Source organism: Musca autumnalis, unplaced genomic scaffold, assembly GCF_047663935.1.
Source record: "Musca autumnalis isolate F117 unplaced genomic scaffold, ASM4766393v1 scaffold_1, whole genome shotgun sequence".
Classification (NCBI taxonomy): Eukaryota; Metazoa; Arthropoda; class Insecta; order Diptera; family Muscidae; genus Musca; species Musca autumnalis.
The window spans coordinates 155,931,053-155,947,900 of record NW_027411644.1 but is presented as its reverse complement, the minus strand read 5'-3'; the positions used below and the strand labels follow the sequence as shown (position 1 = coordinate 155,947,900).

General features: G+C 33.9%; 2 protein-coding genes across 3 annotated transcripts; both read left to right on the top strand.

Moving 5' to 3' along the window:
• Positions 1–3,396: 3,396 nt before the first annotated feature.
• Positions 3,397–16,657, top strand: gb (solute carrier family 7 member genderblind). Of its 2 annotated transcripts, none has more exons than XM_073958633.1 (8): positions 3,397–4,506; positions 11,303–11,547; positions 11,608–11,876; positions 11,938–12,138; positions 12,214–12,363; positions 12,423–12,600; positions 15,742–15,840; positions 15,908–16,657. In XM_073958633.1, exons 1-7 carry the CDS (start codon positions 4,049–4,051, stop codon positions 15,801–15,803), a joined length of 1,563 nt encoding a protein of 520 aa, XP_073814734.1. In that variant the 5' UTR covers positions 3,397–4,048; the 3' UTR covers positions 15,804–15,840; positions 15,908–16,657. The 2 variants fall into 2 exon arrangements, with proteins under 2 accessions (XP_073814734.1, XP_073814735.1); XM_073958634.1 differs by having other exon boundaries at positions 15,885–16,657.
• Csas (CMP-sialic acid synthase) lies at positions 4,578–5,539 on the top strand. The gene has a single exon (XM_073958635.1). The coding sequence runs from the start codon at positions 4,693–4,695 to the stop codon at positions 5,431–5,433; it is 741 nt and encodes a 246-aa protein (XP_073814736.1). The 5' UTR covers positions 4,578–4,692; the 3' UTR covers positions 5,434–5,539.
• Positions 16,658–16,848: the final 191 nt, after the last annotated feature.

Below are 16,848 nucleotides of genomic sequence, written 5' to 3'. Positions count from 1 at the left end.
TTTCCTGCTTCATTTTTGACATAATAAAAATAAAAGAATAAAGGAGGCTGAGCAAATTTCGAACTGGGTTGCCCTTTTCTTTTTTATTCTTTTATCAGAAGCAAGCAAGGCAACCAGGCAAGGCAGCTTATGTACGTAGGCCTTTAGGTCTTGCTTTTGGTATACCCCTTATAGAAGCTGAGATATGTATGTGCTTTGACTTAAACGTTGACTTTTTCCCCAAAAAAGTTTTTTTTGCCCATTCCGACCCCTAAATATTATCCGACTATCATCCATGCACACCCATGGTTTAATAAGAAAGGTTAGCCAAAGCTTTATGTCAATTTAAATTTTTTCATTCGAGTATGCCTAAAACTTCAAAACAATATAAACAAACTGTGTATGTGTGTGTGGTGTTTGAATAATATGCCAAACAATTTTAAAAACAATCGAATTCAATGATTTTTAAAATTGTTTTTAGACCATTTGTATGGAAGAAATTGGTGAGATTTGCATTGAAACAATCAGTTTATCATATTCACAACTCGATTATGTTGAGAAAACTTAACTCTTCATTCATTTTTCGCGTTTTTTATAAAATACTCAAAAAATACATTGTAAACAAACCCACTTGTTGCTTTTATTTTGAAGTATTAGGAATTCAAGAAAAACAAGGGTTCTATAGATTTTTTTCATTTAAATCTACCTCTTTACTTATACCATGTGCACACCAAAATGTGTGTGGATCGACTCAGGCCGTCGAGGCATTTCAGATGTAATTCGAAACATTTTAGTTGTATTTCGTAGCATTTCAGTTGTAATTCGAAAATTCCATCTGTAATTCGAATTATTCCATTTGTAATTCGAATTATTCCATTTGCAATTCGAATTATTCTATTTACAATTCGAATTATTTCATGTGTAATTCGAATTATTTCTTTTATAATCCGGACATCAATTGCTCTGTTTGGAATTGGAACAGACCAAATATTTTTCATATCTTTTGTCCATATTTACATTAGGCAATTTTCCTTGAGGCAATTGTCAGTTTGTTGGTGAGAGAGGGTGTTGAGAGGTATTGCTACTACACTAGAGCTGGCAAACCATCGATATTCCCAACATTAGATATTTTCGATATAATGTTTTAAAATATCGATTGCTATCGATATTATCGTTAAGTTGTCATCGCCATTAATTTGGAGATGAAAATGGCGGAAATGTCAATGATTTTCTTGAAATTATGCAAAAGTAGTTCTCAGAAATGTAAAGGAGAATAAACAACTACTTTAATTTTATAAAAAATGTAAAAAATACATTTTATTTTATTGAAAAATGTGTACGTGTGACTACGGACTTACTTTCTTACACACACATAACCGAAAAGCAGCGAAATTTCTATTTATTTCAATGGATTTCAGGTTAGGGGTTTTTATTCCGATAATATCGATATGCAAAACTATCTATCGATATTGAGTTTTTAAATAATAATCGATATTATCGATAGTGCCATCGATTTTTTACCAGCTCTATACTACACATCGAAAGACGGCGCTAGGTGTCTAACATTTGGCCTGTTCCCGTACTTTATAAAGTGGTAAAAGTTGTAAAAGTCGTAAACGATTTTCATATAAATTTTGTGTACGGGAACGCAAAATGTGTAAAAGTGGTAAAAATTGTAAAAACTTTTTAGTTCTGGAACAGAGCTATTATGTTAATTTGTCCCGGTCCTCACTATAGTGATTTCATTGAAGAATATGCATGAAATTATGCGTCTCTAGATCGACTTCCATAGTAGAGTAAAATCATAAAATTGCTGTAGTGGAGAATTCGATTTAAGAACGCCTAATTTCACGATATTTTTAGAGGTAGTTTACACTATCTATCAATGTCATATGACACGAAATAAAAACATTCCATATCTACCCACGGAGGCAATGTGGAGACGTAATTTTATTATATTTTTGTTGGGGTGGAAGCACAGAATAAATGGCGTAAGGAAAATCTCCAATATTCCACATATTAGTGAATATTTAACGATGGAAAATTTCATGTCATATGACATTTACATATAGTGTAAACTACCCCTTATACTTGATTTTGTTGCCGTCGTGTTCTGTTAGTTGTCTGTTATACACAAAGACCCTCTATGGTTTAATAGTAAAATTGAACTGCAAGCGGCATCTATGGTTTAATAGTCCTCGACTAGATTTAATAAATCCAGTACAAATCTCATTGCATTTAGATATACATTTTGGAGGATTTAAATGGCAGTTAGCTGATTTTTGTTCATAGCACAATTACCAAGGTAGATGCATCAGCCCATCTGATCGAATTTGAAACGTCAAAGGAATTTTTTGTAAATTGAATTCGTCTCAAAAAACATACGTCAAATTACAAATTTATTGTTTAATACTGAAAATGTTTGCACATTATGCTATTAATGATAACTAAAGAGCAAATAAAGAATTATTTTATCGCTGATTGCCCATCTAAAATAAATAAACGAATTATTTTATCGTTTAGAAAACGTAAATATCAGTCTTGTTTGATTAAAATCAACTTTGTACATCAAAACAAACTAAATTTTTCCGCCTTGTTTACAAATTTTTACATTTTAAATTATTTTTAGTGTAGCCATTCACCGATGCATCTACCTTGTTTCTTGTGCCAGCGTGCAACATTTTGTATTTTCTAGCAACATGTTGCAAAAAGCAGAGTTGTATACGAGGATTTATGCCAGATTTAAAACAAATCCACTCAATAGGAGGATTTATTTTTGTATGGGAAATCTGGTAGATTTTGGATCGATTTAGCAAATAAAACCTGATAATGTGCTATATCCGGCTAATGAAGTCGTATCTAAATGGGCTATAACGTCCAATATTTTCTATTATATTAATAAAGCTTTGTTCCTATACTCTTTTAATAGTAAAAGTAGCAAAATAGAGAAGTTCTCTCTTCTCTCAGAAAACTGTGAAAATTGCTGTCACGTAACAAGTTTTGCACAAAAGTAAAGAAACGGAAAAATAGTAGATCTGGCGGCAATGTCAAAAAAAAACATGGCAGCTTAAAAAAAAATAACAAACAAAATAAATTTCACTGTTTTTTTTTTTATTTTACTGGTATTTTCGCTTCTATAAATATTTCGCTTCTATAAAGAATGTCTGTGTACAACATCTTTATTTAAGCATCGTGAACAATATTTTACTGTTTTCTTCTACCTTTTGTGAATACTTTGCGCAAAAAATGTTGACAGCAAATGAAGACTGCAGCCTGAATTCGCCTTTTGGATCACCTTATTAAATTCGCCTTGCTTGTTGTAATTTTCGCCGTTGCGGCTACCTGGTAATTCTACCGTGGCCTCGACCTATAGATCCATCTGGCTACTTCCATTTTCCGATCTATAGATCCATCATCGTGTACACATTTCAATCTTTAGATCCATCTGTCGCGTGTATTTTGTGTTTACGTTTCTGATTAGCAAGCAAAAGGAAAAATTATAAAATTGGCAAATGTGAAATACAGTGTTAAAAACAATTTGGTTAAATTAAAAAAAAGTATATTGGTGATAAAAAATAAATAGAATTTTATTAAACAGATATAACACAATTAATTTTTTTATCCGCTGCCTTATTCTAACCTAAAATCAAGAATAAGATTTTGATGACCACTGCATACTTGAAAACATTTAACACACACCACCCACCCACTACATTGAGGAGGGGTTGATGAGCAACGCCTCGCCGAGAAGGTCTTATGTTACGCGTATTGCTCTAGAAGAAACGAAAGAGCGTAGCAAAACAAAAACGTAAACATAGAGTTGAATGAATTGAGGGTGACACCAACCATTCTCCCGATATCAGTAGTGTTAGCCGGTTTGAATGAGAGACCAAAAGCAAGCGGGCATCAATCAATTGTTGTCATTGTTTACCTACATACATACAAATAAACTGAGTATAATTTTGTATAGATTGGTGCCTCCAAAGTGATATTTAATTGCAACTTTAGTTGAAAGTTTTACGTTAAAGAATACGTACACGCGCCCGCCTTTTTACACAACGGCTCGAACATGCCAGCGCCGGAATTGCAATCGCCAACAAGTGAGATGGTCTTGTTAACTCCAAATCAGGAGAATCCACCGCCAATAGGATTGGGATTGTCTAGCAAAACGCAAGCTACTGAAAGTGGAGACCATGGCAAAAGAGGTGATTCGGTGGAAAGTAATGACAGCAGAGTGCATATGAAAAAACGTTTGGGCCTCTTAGAGGGGGTCGCCATTATTTTGGGCATCATATTTGGTTCAGGTATATTCATATCTCCAAAAGGAGTCATACAAGAGGTCCAAACCGTTGGTACTTCCTTGATTATATGGGTTTTGTGTGGTCTACTCTCGATGATTGGCGCCCTGTGTTATGCAGAGTTAGGTACATCGATTCCACAATCTGGTGGCGACTATGCATACATTTTGGAGGCGTACGGTTCATTACCCGCATTCCTCTATCTATGGGATGCTATGATGATCTTTGTGTAAGTAACTTTGTATTCACTATCTTTTTGTAGTTTTCGCCTAAGTAGAAATAGTATATGATTGTGGACGAACGACGTACACGTTAGCGTTGTGTTTGTTACAATTGAATTTATCTCCAAGATTCCTCGGTTGTTTGCTATTATAGTCTCATTCGTTCTTCAAGTTGTTGCGGCGGTCGTTTCCCAATGAAAAGAACAGTCTTTCAAATCGTCATTGTGCTCTTTATAGAAGTGTCTTCGCATGCATGCTGTTCACTGAACGATACTCATGCCATTATACTTGCTCGTGGAGGATCCAAAGGAATTAAGAACAAAAATATTCTGTCTTTTAATGGAACTACGCTTTTGGGTCAAACAATTAAAATAATTGATGAATCGAACAAATTTAGTGCTATATGGGTTTCCACCGATGATGAACAAATTGCTTATGAAGCGGTCAGACATGGCGCTTTGGTATACAGAAGAATGCCACATTTTGCCCAGGATCATTCATCCTCTATAGAGGCTTTAAAAGAGTTTTTATACAAAAATTCTTTTGTACAGAGATTTGCATTGTTTCAGTGTACATCAATATTTCTGAAGAGAAAATATATTGACGAAGCAGTGAACAAGTTTCGTAACAACCCATGCGTGTTTGCTGTTAAAAGAACTCACAAATTGAAATGGAAAGAGGCTGGTCATTCAATTACTCCCTTGAATTTTAACCCTAGAAGACGACCACGACGGCAAGATTGGTCTGGTGAATTCGAAGAAACTGGAATGTTTTACTTCTCAAACAGACATTTAGTCGCTCAAAATTTACTTCAAAACGAGAAATGTTCCGTTGTGGAAATTGAGCAGCTGGATTCTATTGAAATTGATTCTATTATTGATTTTAAAATTGCCAAGTGCATTGTGCAAGAAAAAAAACTAAATGAAGGCAAATGAGTAAATATAGAATGAATGAAAATGAATGTACATATGTAAAAGTAAGCAATAAAATTTTCCTATGAAAAAAGAAAACGGTGACCTCTGTTGAGCAAGCAATAATTGCCGTACACGCAATTGGTGCATTTCAATTTGATATCAACTGTCGTTGTGTTTCTCTTTTTCTTTGCCTCTTTGGTTTATCTATTTTACAATGATAATGATTACAAGATTATGCTCACAAGACGAAGTTTGATTATAGGAATATAAGTAAGAAAAGAAATAAAATTATATGGAGACATGAGACAGTACCGCACTATTTTAGATATTTTACTTTTTTCCTTTTTCACCGAATATTTGTCATTTAATTACGTAAAATACATATTTTATATTCATTTGTGTTCGCACAGGCGCCCAGGCCGACTTATCGTGTTTTAAATTTTCTTAATTGCAATCCCTAGTTCTGTCGGCTATGGGCTTGAGGAATTTGTTTCTGCTTGACACAGTCATGACACAATAAGAAGGTAGCAGCAACTGCAGTTTTTGGTAACATAAGATGTCAAAATTTGACATAAATTCAATGCAATTGACACATTATGTTACCATCAGCTGGGCTTCAGCTGGGCTGATAATGCTACCTTCTTATTGTATCATGGACACAGTCAACTGCGACATGAACTAATGACTTAAACACGGTGTGAAATTTGATCCCTAGGGTATTTTACAGTACCATTTTACAGAAATCATTTGTTGGAGTCCATGTCGAAAGTGATGGGAAGGCTACATAAAAAAACCATGGTAGAACAATAAAAGGTAACAGCAAGGCGAATTTAACAAGGTGATCCAAAAGGCGAATTGAGGCGAATTCAGACCGAAGTCTTCATTTGCAGTCAACATTTTTTGCGTGAAATATACACAAAAGTAAAAGAAAACGGTAAAATAGTCTTCGCGAATCTTAAAAAAAGATGTGGTATTTTGTGTGCTATTTTGATTTTAAAAACAAAAGATTGAAGCAGCTTCTCCTTTTCCTGAATTACCAGCAAACATTTTGGCAAGAATTCTACTTTCTGCGAGAAATTATGCATTTAGTGGAATGATATGGAAAGATTCAAATTGAAAATCTAACGAGTTTTCATTCATGTTTTCCAAATTTTTTCTATCAAATGTGAACAAATATTAGTTTTTTTTTTAAATTCCAATAATTTATAGTCATTTTCTTGTTTTGTTTACATTTACCGATGACAGTAACATTACAAACAAAAACAAATTTCTATGTGGTTTTCGTTGAGTTGTATTAGTTGTAGTATTTACTTTACCTGGTTTGTTCTACATACCATGCAGGGACGAACGCAGGGGGGGGGGGGGGCACAGGTGGCCCGGTTCATTTTTCATTTTTGAGGTTTATGGTATCTTGTATCAAAAAATTTGACGAGTTCAATATTGTGGGAAGGGAAGTGCATGAAATGGGGTTTTCGTGGACTATATATCGAAGACCAATTATATATTTATTTCCACAAATTTGTTGTTCACATTTTTTATGGTACTGAGGCAATAGTACCACGGAAATAATATAAACAACTTTATGTCCAGCTTCCGTCAAATATTAAAATTTGCGTATAGTAGATGTTTGCAGAAATAATTCCTCACAGTTTTTCCTTCACCTTGTAGGCTTTTCATTTGATCGGTTTGTTGAAATCTGATACCTCTATTCCTTTTTTAATTTGATTATATATTTTTATCGTCTTCTAGAAGCTCTCAGATACAAATAAATATTTATTAAAAATCCTTTTTTAACCGAATTGTTCGATTGTGGAGTTTGTTGCCTCTTAATATTAAAACGTTTTCGGTTTCTCAGCAGACTTTAAAAAACCAGATTAATATATTATTACAACGAACTTCTTTAAAGATACTTATCTTTTCTACTTCTGTCTATTTGTATGAAAGCCAAATTTTAGATGACGTAATATTTTCCAAACTTAGTTAAAATCACATTGGTCCACCACTTCGAGTTCCTCCCCCACAAAATTTTGAATTGTTTCCTAAAATCGTATATATCCTATTTGGCCATTCTTTCTGACATAATGTACGGTGACCAACGAAAATGGCTGGTGGGCGCGATAACTATCGAAAGGAATGACTCTCATAATGAGATACACTTGCTTAATGGACTAATTCGGCACATTCAGAAACACTCTCCTTTTGCGCTATGAGCAATAATTCGAAACGTCCACAATCGCTAAGATAGGTACCCTTACAGTTTTGATATTTTTGCCGGTAAGTTCATACGTCCAAAAAAGGCCACAACATTTTGTAAACTCCAAGAATACAAATTTTGGGTATAAATATATTGTCTGTGAAGCCGATTTTGGATCTGCCGATAGTAAAGGTATTAATCCACACAGGCGACACAGAGGACTTGCTTGTTTTCTCAAATATTTATTCAACCATGTTTTGGCAAAGCCCAATCATGTGTTTCGTACTCTCAAAGAGTACTTACTGCGAGTAGGATTGGGAGTTCATAGATTGTATTGTCCGACTCAGGCTAAAGCAGCCTTCCTTTTTAAATATATTTTTTAGTTGGATTCTCCAATCACTTCGGTTAAAGAAGTAAAATTTTTGCATTTAAAATTTTTTTTCTTGGGTAAACAGTATGTAAGGTTATCCGCACAATAGCAGCAGACAATTTTCGATTGGAATTATTCGATGTCGGATGTATTCAATTTATAGAAATAACTTAAAAGATATTAAAATAACTTTATAAGATGTTAATATGTAATGTATGGGCGTCAAAGATTTGTCCACTAAATACTTTTTTAAAAATGGGTCTAAAAAATTGCGGTATCTCGATATGCATTAAAACATAGATCTATTTTAACCACTTTCAGCATAGAGGTTCTCCAACCAAAAAAATCCAAAAATCCTTATTATAGCCAATATTATTAGAAATTAAATTAAGATCTTCGAATACTGAAAATCTAGCGAAAACATTTGCGGATATAACAAATTCTGAGATATACCAAAATGTGAGCATATGTGGTGTACAACTTATAAATACCGATAACCATACCGAACGTGGTCTGATATGGTAATTTTCAATAAAAAATATCCATGGTGGGCCCCCCCGAAATGAAATACTGCGTACGTCCCTGATACCATGTGTTCAACCCAAGTATGTTTTTATAGAATATTGTCCAGATCAAGTCGAACTCAAGTCTGTTTTATTTATTTATTCATAATTAGGCTTATAGTAAATATAAGACTAAGGGCCTGTTTATGTATGTCGATAAGAAAACGAATGCGCAAGAAAAACTACCAAATTTGAGTGTGTATTTCAATGTTGTTTTGAAGCAAAAGCAAATTAAATAATATTTCAAAAACTAAAGTTTGGGTGTCTTTCATGCGCACACATTTTCGTTCCGAAATACATAACTGGGGGTAAGGGCCTGTTTATGTATGTCGATAAGAAAACGAATGCGGAAGAAAAACTACCAAATTTGAGTGTGTATTTCAAATTTGTTTTTGGTTTTGAAGCAAAAGCAAATGAAATAATATTTCAAAAACTAAAGTTTGGGTGTCTTTCATGCGCACACATTTTCGTTTCGAAATACATAAACTGGGGGTAATGTACAAGAAGATACAGCATTAGCTACAAAGGACATTAGCTGATTCATTGTGTTCGTATAATTTTTAAACAATTATTATTTTTTGCTTAATATATTGAAATATACAATTTATATTTCTAAGCATTTGAAATTTTTGGTTTTGTAGAATGGTTCGAGAATATGGCTGACTTCCGTATTTTCAGTTGCTTTGTATTCGTGCATGAAACTAGGGGTTCTTAAATCGAGTTCCATACTAGCGTAATTTTATGAAATTTCAGTAAGAACCCCTAGTTGCATGCACGAATAAAAAGCAACTGACAATACGGAAGTCGGCCTTTGTTTAATGCTGACCATTTCCACACATTTTGGGCATCTGTTGTCAATATTCCTATTTATTAGGTATCCATGTGTTAATATGGTGTGACCCATACGTAATCGGTAGAAAACCTTGTTTTTCTTTTTGTCAATGTTGGTGGGATATAATGCTACATTGTTAAGTGGATTTTTTTCAGTATAGTGATGATGATAAAAGTTTATTATGTTGTCCTTATGTATTTGGCGTAGTTGATTAAAAATGTGAGTCTTAATGTCGAGGGTTTAAAAGAGGTGATTTGCAAACATTTTTTGTCGCGATATCTACACGAACACACACACACATAATTGTTGAGGTGACGGCCCCTGGTCGAAGATTCCTCCGAGTCAATCCGGTGCATAGAACCGGCCGTCGCGGGATTGTATGTGCGATATCTACGAAGACATTTCCTGATATACAGGGCACCATAGTAGTTTAATGTTTTGATTACTGGACATTTGGAGGTCTCTGATTTTGTTGATACCAGACCACTTTGTATTTTAAATATTGGCTATACATTTCATCGTCGACAGGCTATCGGATAGAATTAACGTTTTATTTTTGGTTATTTTGGTGATGTCTATGGCGTCGAATATACCTGCTACTTCTGCTGTTAACGTTGAACAATAATTAGATAATATTTTCGATGTCAGAACTTTACCGACTTAAGTGAAGTCATTTTTGGAAGCATCTGCAAAAAGATATACCAGTCGATTTATTGCACAATTAATCTATTAAAATTAGCTGTATATATCTCATTGGGTGAGTTATCTTTTCTGTATACAGATAAAGATATATCAAAAGAATCTTCAGAATACATCCATACAGGATATTTCTCAGTATAGCTTTCACTTTTATCAGCAAAATTTAACACATTCGTACTGGCCTTCTTTTTCGATGCGATTACCTTTTTGATATCTTGATTAATTACTGAAGAGGTTATGGAGGGAATTTTAGTTAATAATCTGTTCTTTATTTCAAGGTACCGTTTCTCCAAAGGCGGTAAACCTGATTCAATAAATAACGGTGTTGTTCGATATTCATATATGTATGCATCTGTTTTATTTAAAAACTTAATAAAATGACATAAATGTACGATCATTTTCTTATTTCTAATAATAGGGTGACTGCTTCACCAGGATACCATTGTGTTCATCCTGGATAGGCTTGAAAATGATGATGGGAGAGTTTTTGCTTGTTGGATTGAAGTTAAAAAATATGTTTCCAGAATAATGCAGCGTTGACGTTCTTTGTTTTTTAGCAAAAAGAAAATTAAATTGACTAGTTATGTATGTGTTTTTGGCAAGTCATGTATCTACCCAGCAGTTGGTGTCTTTTTGTGTGCATCAATGAGTACCTACTAAGTAGATGTTCGACCGTCTCTTGTTCTTCTGGATCTTCATATAACCTACAGTAATCGATGCACCTGTTATACCATTTTGACGTTTGAGATCAAATCCTACAGTAAGTTCCACGGTAATTTAGTTAGGGATAACTAATCGAGTGAGAGTAGGGAAATCGTTCTACGAAGATAGATCACAGGCCAGATTATTTTGGATCTCCGTTATTAGTATTAAGATTTTCATGCTCTACCGATTGAGCTAGCCGCGCTACTTCTCTCTCAAAGTTAAAAAAATCACTTAAGAGCAGTTTAAGCCTGTTTGAGGATCGTTTTGAAATTTCTACCGAAGGTACTGTATATGATCCTGTTGAAAGTTTCAATTCACTCAGGCTAAGCCGACCTACACAGTTTACTTTCCGTTTCATTCTCTCGATCCAATAAACTACTACATTTGTTTGTGTCGAATCTGCTATTAATAATGATTTTATTTATTTTTGAGGGCTGTTCGTGTATATGAGTTCTGCAGACTGCTATTTCTATTTCACCTTTTCAATATTGCAACGTTAAATAACCCTCCCTATTTCTTACTTGCAGCCCAACAACAAATGCAATTATGGGTTTAACATTTGCCTCGTACGTTCTACAACCCTTCTTTGATGCCGATTGTGAAATTCCCACAGCTGCCAAACAATTGCTAGCAGCTGCTACAATATGCTTCCTTACCTATTTGAATTCCAGTTACATGAAGGTTACAACAAAAATGCAAAACATTATTATGTTTTCCAAAATAGCAGCATTAGTCCTGATTATTGTTATTGGTTTGGCTTGGATGTTTATGGGTGCGTTTTACTACTCTATCCAATGGAGGAAAAACTAAAATTATGTTGTGTTTTCTTTAGGTCATGTTGAAAACTTTTCCGATGCTTTTGTCAATACAGAAACTGATCCCGGTAAATTATCAGTGGCATTTTATTCTGGTATATTTTCCTATGCAGGATGGAATTATTTGAATTTCATGACTGAAGAATTGCGTGATCCCTATAAGAACTTACCACGTGCCATTTACATTTCACTGCCTTTGGTAACAATAATTTATGTCTTGGCAAATATGGCATATTTGGCTGTCCTTAGTGCATCGGAAATGATAGCGTCCGATGCAATTGCTGTGGTAATATATGAAAGAAACAAACTATAGATAATGGTGATTAAACATTTTGAATACTTTTCAGACTTTTGGAGACAAAATTTTGGGAGGCTGGTCAATTATAATCCCCTTGATGGTGGCAATTTCCGCCTTTGGTGGTCTTTCGGTTCATATCATGACATCATCTCGCATGTGTTTTGTTGGTGCCCGTAACGGTCATATGCCCGCAATTTTGTCTCATATTAGCGTGAAAAAATTCACCCCCGTGCCATCGTTAGTATTTTTGGTAAGTAACCCAGATAAATCTTAATAAATGCAAATAACGACGGTTTTTTTCTTTTGTTATCCAATTTATTTCCAGTGTATATTATCAATTATTATGTTGCTGTGTAGTGATGTTTATGTGTTAATCACATATTGTAGTATTGTTGAATCTTTCTTTATCATGTTGTCAGTATCGGCGGTGTTATATTTCCGTTACACCAGACCAAATCAAGAGAGACCAATTAAAGTATGTATTTGATTTTGATATGAGATGTTTTTCATTTATTTCTATCTTATATTCTGCAGGTGGCGTTATGGATTCCAATAGTGTTTGTATTGGTTTGTGCATTTTTGGTCGTTGTCCCAATTTATGTCGCACCATACGAAGTTGGTATGGGTGTTTTAATAACACTCGTCGGAATTCCATTCTATTATGTTGGTGTAGTTTGGAAATCGAAGCCAATGTGGCTACTGAATATGACAGGTAATTATGTATTTAAATTGTATTTATTTCCACTGAGATGGCAATCAGTAGTTAAGAGGAAGGTACTACTAAAAAATTGCCAAATTGTATTCAAACTATATTCAAATTTTGAATTATAAAGGATTATAAATTGGTTTAAGTTGGTGGACGAACAGATTCATCAACTGATAGATCCACAGTATTAGAGCCTGCTCATGTCCGAAATGTGAAACACCTCACAATCCTGACTCCTCAAGTCTAAAAGCCGTCCTACTCGCAGCCTGAAACTGGACTTGGATATCCAGAGGTTCGAGATCAAGCATTCTCGTTATTCCTTTTCCATGTGAAGCTATGGTGCATTATTGTACCAACGTATTTCGTTATCGGAGAAAGTACCTATGCAACTCCGTCCAATACTGGAGGCTGGAATTCGCGAGTTATGAATTTTCAAGTGAATAGAACGAGTTGCGTCTTCTTCGCGTTTACCCCAAGACTATTGTCATGGGCCCAGCTGTAGGGTTGGTAAAAATTTGCCACTTATTAGCACTGCAACATTACAGCATACGCCATCACCTTAGTTTTCTGCTGCAGTAAAGGTGAGAGACTCCTTGCGGCCTGTTTCTTTTAGCAGCTTTCCTCACAGAACTTTTTCTATGCGCGAATTTGTAATCCTGCTTTTTTATAGATACAGCGTGTCGTGTGGTCCCAATCCACTTGCAGGGTGGGGGGAAGCCTGCCCACTAAATCGTGACAGGGATGCTCACTGTGATAACACACAAGCAGGTACTCAATTGCCAACATTCTGTCGTGCTGATGCACCGGTCAAATATTCGACTCCTCATGATGATGGTTCACTGGTGTCATGAGGAGGCACCCTGCTGCAGTCCTTAGGCCGTCAACAGGGTTTCTTTGTTAGCACACCAAGTGCTACCGGCCAGCGACTTGAGGATCTTGTTCCTACTTCTGGTCTTTTCACAAATATCTGTGGCTTGCGTAAGGTTTGGGGTAGTTAGTGGTCGGAATTAGGACACTATAGACCGCTGTGGGAACATTATTTCAGTGTGGCAATTGATTTAGTGCGGATATGTTCATATTCCTCAGATGGAAAAACTATACTATGGGTCTGTTTATGTATGTCGATAAGAAAACGAATGCGCAAGAAAAACTACCAAACCAAATTTGAGTGTGTTTTTCAAATTTGTTTTTTGTTTTGAAGCAAAAGCAAATGAAATAATATTTCAAAAACTAAAGTTTGGGTGTCTTTCATGCGCACACATTTTCGTTTCGAAATACATAAACTGGGGGTATATATGTGGTTTAGACTGTAGTTGTGTTCCTTTACTTGCCTGAGGTTACCAAAGCGTTCCTTAAACCCATAAATGGTAAAACTGGAAGCAATTTTTAAGAGAGAGAGACCAAAAATGGAGTTCTCTTCTACCGCAGGCTACCAGATAAATTTCTTCGGGGAAAAAATGGTAGATCTGATTTTTCGACATTTGTTTGACGATTATTTGGCAATGAAGAAATTAACAAAAACAAAAGAAAAAGCGAACGCTGACAAAACAAAATTAAAAACAGTGAAATAAATTCTGTTTCTATGAAAATGTGAAAAGAAAAGTTTTATAAGGGAAAAAACTGTCAAATGAAAAAAAAATATAAAGAAAATATTTTTCTAATTAATTTCTCGTTAGAGACGAGCTTACTGACCAGGATGCTTTTTGAAAAAGGAAATTTTCTTTATAATTTTTTCATTTGACATTTATTTCCTTTATAAATTTTTTCATTTCATTTTTTTTTTTTTCAAATTTCATAGAACAAGAATCCATCCCCAGATCTACAATTTTTCCGTTCCTTTACTTTTCTTGTAAAACTGGTCAGGAGAGAGCAATTTTGATTGTTTTTTCTTTTACCACATTTACCATTAAAAAGGAAAGGAACAAAGCTTGTGTTTTTAAGATATGTGACTGGAATAATCGGGTCCACTGTTTATGACACCTACACCACCACAAATGCCTAAACATTTGCGCTGGAAACTTCCAAAACTTCTTTGTCCATACTCTCTAAAATTATGGATTTGTTCAATGGATATTTAGATCCACTACTCCTGTAGTGGAATTCTGTAACTCATTTTTTGAGTTACCGACAAAAATTGGTAAAATGAAAAGTCAAAATTATGAATTAAAAGTATCAATAAACGTTGACAGCACTGTTGCTATCGGTAAGACTAAGTCTTATGCCAGACTATGAAAATTTTCATGTACATGAAAATGAGTTTATAGGCAAGAGGTGTGAAGGGGGTGAAACTCTGTACACAAGGTTCTGTAATCGGAAATTATTCTTTGTGTTTAAATTCGTAACTCTCAAACCAATGTAAAGCAATGGAAATATCAAAATTTTCATTTGATTTCATATACGTGTGTGAATGTCAATGAAATTTTAGAAGAAATTGACAAAGAGTTTTCAATGAAAATTTTCATATTCTGGCATAAGACAAAGTCCCAATTTACATTAGGCGAGTTTACTTGCGGCAATTATCAGTTTGTAGGTGGGAGAGGGTGCTGAGAGGCAAAGGGTTACCATATGCCTCACATCTCTCTCCTACAAAATGACACTTGCCGCAAGTAAACTCGCCTAATGTAAATTGAGACTTAGCGACTACTTTATTTTGGTTGTTAACCTACCGAACATTTTTCATTAATTACCGAAATTATAAGCATTTTAATTTTACCGATTTTTGTCGGTAACTCGAAAAATAAGTTACAGAATTCCACTACTGATATTGTTTTTGTGCAGTCATATATGTACTTAGGATATTTTGTGACGGCAAAGACGACTGATTTGTTTGCATTATTAATTTGTTTTATGACCACAATTATACCGAAGAGTGTTGAATTGAGTTCCGATTGATACTGAAATATGTATTACTTTTATTAGTAAAGAAAATAAATTAAATTTAGGTATAAAAGAGGCCATAACATCCAAATGCGAACTAACAAAGTTAACCAGAATTAGTTTTTTATATCGATATATCCTTTAAAATATGTATGTCTATCACAAAAGAATATAGGAGCGAATTGCCATAACTTTTTATTAGTAATTCCCTACATTTGAGATTACGAATTATCATACAACTTGTAATAATTTTTCTTTAATTTCTTTCAGAATATTTAACACATATGTGCCAAAAACTTTTCGAATCTGCCAAGGAAGAAAAAGAAGACTAAACCCAACTCAATCCAATGTTGCCCAAAAATGACATATGTAATTATTTTTTGTATATCATTCTGTTTTAATACTAAAAACAGGTCCTTTACAAATATTTTTGCAGACGAACAAATGTGTTTCTATTTATAGGAACGCCGGGGTCCGATATAAACTTTTACAAATTTACAAACATATGTTTAGGTGTTATCCTTTGCCATTAAACAACCATCACAAATATTTGACTGATTCTGAAATGCAAAACATTTTTTGTGTGAAAACAAAATGTGCTCAGTGTAATTTTTTATTTTGTAGATTTTCTAGGTATGTAATAGGTAGCAAACAAATTGTAATTGAAAATAGACATCGCACATCTATGTAAATGTAAGTCCATAATTGCGTAAGGTAAATCTGGACTAAGAGTGGCTTTACAGAGATTGTTTATGTAATTGCCATAACAACACTTTATCTAAAAAAATGTTCATTCAGGGTTTCGTTTAATAATTTATTACTATTCTTAGCACAAAATCTGTTGTTTTATATTATATATATTCATCAAACAATCACTCATTTTAATTACCCACCCCTTTATCTCAAAAAGTCACAAACGAATCTTTTTTCTATATATATATTATAATCGTCGTTTTGTTTTTATTTAAAAATAATATTTTTAAGGATAAAACCAAAGTTAATCTAAATGACAAAATTCTGTAACTAAATATGCTCGCTATTATATTACAAAATTCATTTATAAAAAAACATATGTTTAAATTTGTTATTTTTATTTGTACATTAATAGATTTTTGTTACATTATTTTTTATACCTTATTAGCGTTCTTTTGCAAATATCTACAATAAATTTCTATAAATAAAAAAATCGATAAATATTTGTTGTTGAAAACGAACGAATTTGAATTAGACATACATATATGTATATGTATCTTTAATCATGTTTTGGATAATTATGCACAACCCTCACCTACATGGATAACTCTGAGGTAAAGAGTTGGGGGGGTATCTGAAAGGTGTTCCTTCTCGGATCTCGGATGATAATCTTCCTAATCTCTA

Excerpts from the sequence above, each read along its gene's own strand:
- Csas (XM_073958635.1), top strand. The coding sequence starts at position 4,693 with ATGAAAAGAACAGTCTTTCAAATCGTCATTGTGCTCTTTATAGAAGTG.
- gb (XM_073958633.1), top strand. The coding sequence starts at position 4,049 with ATGCCAGCGCCGGAATTGCAATCGCCAACAAGTGAGATGGTCTTGTTA. Across the intron at positions 11,877-11,937 it reads CGTCCGATGCAATTGCTGTG|ACTTTTGGAGACAAAATTTT; the intron begins GTAATATATGAA and ends AATACTTTTCAG. Across the intron at positions 12,364-12,422 it reads ATCAAGAGAGACCAATTAAA|GTGGCGTTATGGATTCCAAT; the intron begins GTATGTATTTGA and ends TATATTCTGCAG.